At 41.5% G+C, this 6128-nt stretch overlaps 1 protein-coding gene across 1 annotated transcript in view; it reads left to right on the forward strand.

Annotated features, from left to right (window-relative positions):
• Positions 1-806: 806 nt before the first annotated feature.
• cabp1a (calcium binding protein 1a) overlaps positions 807-6128 on the forward strand; it is a 27502-nt gene continuing 22180 nt past the window's right edge. The window contains exon 1 of the mRNA XM_061985876.2: positions 807-1553. Coding sequence (XP_061841860.2) covers positions 891-1553 — 663 coding nt within the window. The 5' untranslated portion in view covers positions 807-890. The remainder of the gene's footprint in view (positions 1554-6128) is intronic.

A 6128-nucleotide genomic window follows, 5' to 3' on the forward strand; every position in this document is an offset into this window, starting at 1 on the left:
CAACATATTATTGTATGTGATATCAATATATTATTGTATGTGATATCAATATGCTTTTGTATGTGATATCAATATATTATTGTATGTGATATCAATATATTATTGTATGTGATATCAACATATTATTGTATGTGATATCAATATATTATTGTATGTGATATCAACATATTGTATGTGATATCAATATATTATTGTATGTGATATCAACATATTATTGTATGTGATATCAACATGTTATTGTATGTGATATCAACATATTATTGTATGTGATATCAATATATTATTGTATGTGATATCAACATATTATTGTATGTGATATCAATATATTATTGTATGTGATATCAATATATTATTGTATGTGATATCAACATATTATTGTATGTGATATCAATATATTATTGTATGTGATATCAATAAATTATTGTATGTGATATCAACATATTATTGTATGTGATATCAATATATTATTGTATGTGATATCAACATATTATTGTATGTGATATCAATATATTATTGTATGTGATATCAATATATTATTGTATGTGATATCAACATATTATTGTATGTGATATCAATATATTATTGTATGTGATATCAATAAATTATTGTATGTGATATCAACATATTATTGTATGTGATATCATTATATTATTCTGTCTATTTAATATTTTCAGCATGTCCTCTGCTGCCATTTGCTTGCAGTGCACGTCAAGTACACGCGCACGCGCACACACACACACACACACACGCGCGCGCGCGCGCACACACACACACGGCAGGTGTAATTTATCGCGAGCGGGAGAAAAGGTGTGGACAATGGCGGGAAAGGACGCGTGACGTGACGACCAGCAAGCCTCCATGACGCAACACAACAACACAAACCGGCAGCCATGACTTCCTCCTTCCCACAATCTGACTCCGCGACCTCGCTGCTGAAATCGTCCTCCAGAAGACCCACGCACGTCCACGAGCGTCCGCGGAGTCACCACCCGCACCGTCACCACCGCGCCGCGGTCCACAGCAGCGCCGCCGCCGCCGTCGAGGAGGCTAATTGTTTGCCCGCGGAGAGCGAGGTGAGTGCCCGCAGACCTCTATGCCGCCCCTCGCTCATGACGGACGGAGGTGAGTCCACGCGGGTCAAGTGTCGCTCCCACGCACCTGCTCGCCAGCAGGACCCGGCGGACACTCCCGGTGAGGCCGTCCGCGGCGCACACCGACATCATCACCGGAGGAAGCACCACCGCGAGGAGCGACAATTAGCGGCGGTCGGACCACCGGAAGCCGAACCTCCGCGACGTTGCCGCGCTCGCCCGCTCGCCAGGCCGCCGTCTTTTTCGGACAACCACGACGACAGGACTCCGCTCTGTGAACCGCGAGAGCAGAGGAGAGTCGGTGCGGGGGAGAGCGGCTGTCAGGCCGGCACTTCTTCCCCGTCTGCGTGCTCTCCTGTGCCGCCGTCCAGAGCCTCTTCCCGGCGCTCGCGGAGGTCCAGCGCCGCTTCGTCAGCGTCGGACGTCAATTTACGTTCTGTCCTTAATTCACTCTTTGGTCAGGTAAGACTTCTAATATTGTCCTTAATTCACTCTTTGGTCAGGTAAGACTTCTAATATTGTCCTTAATTCACTCTTTGGTCAGGTAAGACTTCTAATATTGCCCAAAGTATTCTTATTTTTGCAACTTTACCAGTTTCACCACCCTTTACACTTGACTCTTGCATTAAAACAAATACAGGTAAAAGCCAGTAAATTAGAATATTTTGAAAAACTTGATTTATTTCAGTAATTGCATTCAAAAGGTGTAACTTGTACATTATATTTATTCATTGCACACAGACTGATGCATTCAAATGTTTATTTCATTTAATTTTGATGATTTGAAGTGGCAACAAATGAAAATCCAAAATTCCGTGTGTCACAAAATTAGAATATTACTTAAGGCTAATTTTTAAGTTTTAGAGCATGAAGTGCTCTAAAACTTGCTGGTAGACGGCTGCGTTGACCCTGGATCTCAGGAAACAGAGTGGACCGACACCAGCAGATGACATGGCACCCCAAACCATCACCCAACCATGCAAATTTTGCATTTCCTTTGGAAATCGAGGTCCCAGAGTCTGGAGGAAGACAGGAGAGGCACAGGATCCACGTTGCCTGAAGTCTAGTGTAAAGTTTCCACCATCAGTGATGGTTTGGGGTGCCATGTCATCTGCTGGTGTCGGTCCACTCTGTTTCCTGAGATCCAGGGTCAACGCAGCCGTCTACCAGCAAGTTTTAGAGCACTTCATGCTTCCTGCTGCTGACCTGCTCTATGGAGATGGAGATTTCAAGTTCCAACAGGACTTGGCGCCTGCACACAGCGCAAAATCTACCCGTGCCTGGTTTACGGACCATGGTATTTCTGTTCTAAATTGGCCCGCCAACTCCCCTGACCTTAGCCCCATAGAAAATCTGTGGGGTATTGTGAAAAGGAAGATGCAGAATGCCAGACCCAAAAACGCAGAAGAGTTGAAGGCCACTATCAGAGCAACCTGGGCTCTCATAACACCTGAGCAGTGCCAGAAACTCATCGACTCCATGCCACGCCGCATTAACGCAGTAATTGAGGCAAAAGGAGCTCCAACCAAGTATTGAGTATTGTACATGCTCATATTTTTCATTTTCATACTTTTCAGATGGCCAACATTTCTAAAACTCCCTTTTTTGTATTAGCCTTAAGTAATATTCTAATTTTGTGACACACGGAATTTTGGATTTTCATTTGTTGCCACTTCAAATCATCAAAATTAAATGAAATAAACATTTGAATGCATCAGTCTGTGTGCAATGAATAAATATAATGTACAAGTTACACCTTTTGAATGCAATTACTGAAATAAATCAAGTTTTTCAAAATATTCTAATTTACTGGCTTTTACCTGTAGATGACCATAGTAACTAATTAGATGACCATAGTAACTAGTATATCATGCAAAAGCACAGATTCCAAGCATGGAAAGACTTAGTATAGTTGAAGACTTCCGGTCATTAGAAAAGATGAGTGCACATCATAATGTCAGCTACACTTTCCATCTTAAAAATCTAAAAACATTATTTGGGAATGTCTGCGGGCCAGATTGAAAAGCTTAACGGGCCGCATGTGGCCCCCGGGCCTTAATTTGCCCAGGTCTGGCTCAGGGGCTGCATGGAGGAAAATCTATTCCCAAGTGGGCCGGAATGGTAAAATCATGGCATGATAACTTAAAAATAAAGACAACTCCATTCTCCATTCATTCATTGTACAAACATACACATTAGAGATGCGCGGTTTGCGGGCACAACCGCGGAGTCCGCGGATTATCCGCGGATCGGGCGGATGAAATTTTAAAAAATTAGATTTTATCCGCGGGTCGGGTCGGGCGGTTGAAATAAAAAAAAATTTGATTTTAAATAGATTCAGGCGGGTGGCAGTTAAACCAATTGGGAAATATATATACATAGTTAAATGTTGTTACCCACATACGAAAAACGAGCAGGCACCTGCAGCATATGCCACAACAGAAGAAAAAGAAAAGAAAAGAGATGGACACTTTTACGGAGCGGAGAAGGGACGCCTCGCCGGGGTCCGGGACCGAGGTACCTTCCCCCGAGAGGGCCCCACCGGGAGCCGTAGCTGAGGCGATCCGCGAGAAGGGCCCGACGCACGTCCAGGGTCACCACCGCGCCCACCGCACCGACACCCCGCCTCGTCCGCCTTCGCCGCGGCCGGCGTCACGCGCAGCAGGTAAGCAGCTTACCTGCCCGCCACCCCCGTGGCCGGGGGCTCGTAACAGGGGTCACTCCGCGCGCAGTGCGCTCACGAAAGGGGTGGGGCTCACCCTGGTTGATATAGACCGCAGGACGGTGGCCATGGAAGTCGGAACCCGCTAAGGAGTGTGTAACAACCCACCTGCCGAATCAACTAGCCCTGAAAATGGATGGCGCTGGAGCGTCGGGCCCATATACCCGGCCGTCGCCGGCAGCGAGACGCGCTTGGAGGTGCGCTCAGCGTGGCTCCCATATGATTGCGCACTGGTGTGCGTCTGGGCCGTGACAGTGTGGCACGCGAATGTCTGTGCTGCATTGGATCAGTCTCCTTTCTTTAACAGGCAAAAGCTTTATAACCTCACTAATGCCTTGCATCGTCTATATTAGATATATAACAACGGGCGGGTGCGGCTCTGATCAAATGTTAGATCGGGTGGATGGCGGATGGTTGACGACTTTCTGATGCGGTTGCGGATGAAATAATTGCCTATCCGCGCATCTCTAATACACATACTGTAGTTAGTTAATTATTTATTCGGTCAGTGGTCAAAAAAGTAAACAACAGTTTTACATAGGGGTGTAACGGTACACAAAAATTTCAGTTCGGTACGTACCTCGGTTTAGAGGTCACGGTCTGGTTCATTTTCAGTACAGTAAGAAAACAACAAAATATACATTTTTTGGTTATTTATTTACCAAATTTGTAAACAACGGCGTTATCCTTTTAACATTGGGAACACTGTAATAATTCTGCCCACGTTAATCAACATTAAACTGCCTCAAGTTGTTGCTCAGATTAAATAAAATGACACAACTTTTCTTCTACATATAAAAAGTGCAACATTAAACAGTTTCAAGTCAACTCATCATGCTTAATTTATTACAGCATTTGGGAAACCTGTAGTTGATTTTTATTATGTAAATGTTATATTTGTATCAACATGTGATAGCAGGGACCCTGCCATTCAAAACTAGGCTGCTGCATTACTAATGATTAATGTAACTATAGCTGGAAAAAATAGTACAATAGCCATAGGAGAGACTATTCATCCCTGAACACCATGGAGTTCATGTAGGCTTTATGATGCACTTACATTATTATATCAACTATCAGAGACAGAATAAATACACCTTGTACACAACATAACCTACTGTTCAGTGATATACACAGAAAAGACATGTGAAATATCCTTGTACACGTGTTAGTTAAACCTTTTGTACCAATGATATACTATATTCAAACAATTATGCTTACATGTACAGATACATTCACTGTACAAACATACATATACACATACTGTACATATACATTCACTGTACAAACATACATATACACATACTGTACATATGCGTTTTGAAGCAGCAAATTTAATTTTTTTTGCACTGAATTTTTCTACAAGTTTTAAAACACTGAATTTTTAAACACTTTTTTTTATATCCTGAGTTTTAAAACAATTAATTTTTAAACGCACGCCACTTGCTACCAAATTGTTTTCACTGAAATTGCCAGCATAATTTGATGCACAAATACAACAAAAACTGTTACATAAATTCAGTGTCAAAAAAGTTTTTGTAAGGAAACTTTAACCTCCATAGAACTAAAAAAATATTTAAAATATTTGCCGAGGCAGCAATTATGTATTTGATTAATTGACTCGTCAAATGGTTATTGCTTTTGATCTGCTGTACACGTTTGACATTGAATCTGCAACTTGAATTCAACAAATATTTAAAACATCCATCCATTCATTTTCTACCGCTTGTCCCTTTTGGGGTGGCGGGGGTCGCTGGAGCCTATCTCAGCTGCGTTAAAACATACTATACTAAATAAATTGTAACAAAATAAAATAAACTACTCATACATTACTTAGAAACAAATGGTTTTACTTAATACAAAGTATGTACATATATATATGTGAAAAAAATATATATATATACAGTTAAAAGCCAGTAAATTAGAATATTTTGAAAAACTTGATTTATTTCAGTAATTGCATTCAAAAGGTGTAACTTGTACATTATATTTATTCATTGCACACAGACTGATGCATTCAAATGTTTATTTCATTTAATTTTGATGATTTGAAGTGGCAACAAATGAAAATCCAAAATTCCGTGTGTCACAAAATTAGAATATTACTTAAGGCTAATACAAAAAAGGGATTTTTAGAAATGTTGGCCAACTGAAAAGTATGAAAATGAAAAATATGAGCATGTACAATACTCAATACTTGGTTGGAGCTCCTTTTGCCTCAATTACTGCGTTAATGCGGCGTGGCATGGAGTCGATGAGTTTCTGGCACTGCTCAGGTGTTATGAGAGCCCAGGTTGCTCTGATAGTGGCCTTCA

The sequence above is a fragment of the Nerophis lumbriciformis genome, linkage group LG12 (genome assembly GCF_033978685.3).
Source record: "Nerophis lumbriciformis linkage group LG12, RoL_Nlum_v2.1, whole genome shotgun sequence".
Classification (NCBI taxonomy): domain Eukaryota; kingdom Metazoa; phylum Chordata; class Actinopteri; order Syngnathiformes; family Syngnathidae; genus Nerophis; species Nerophis lumbriciformis.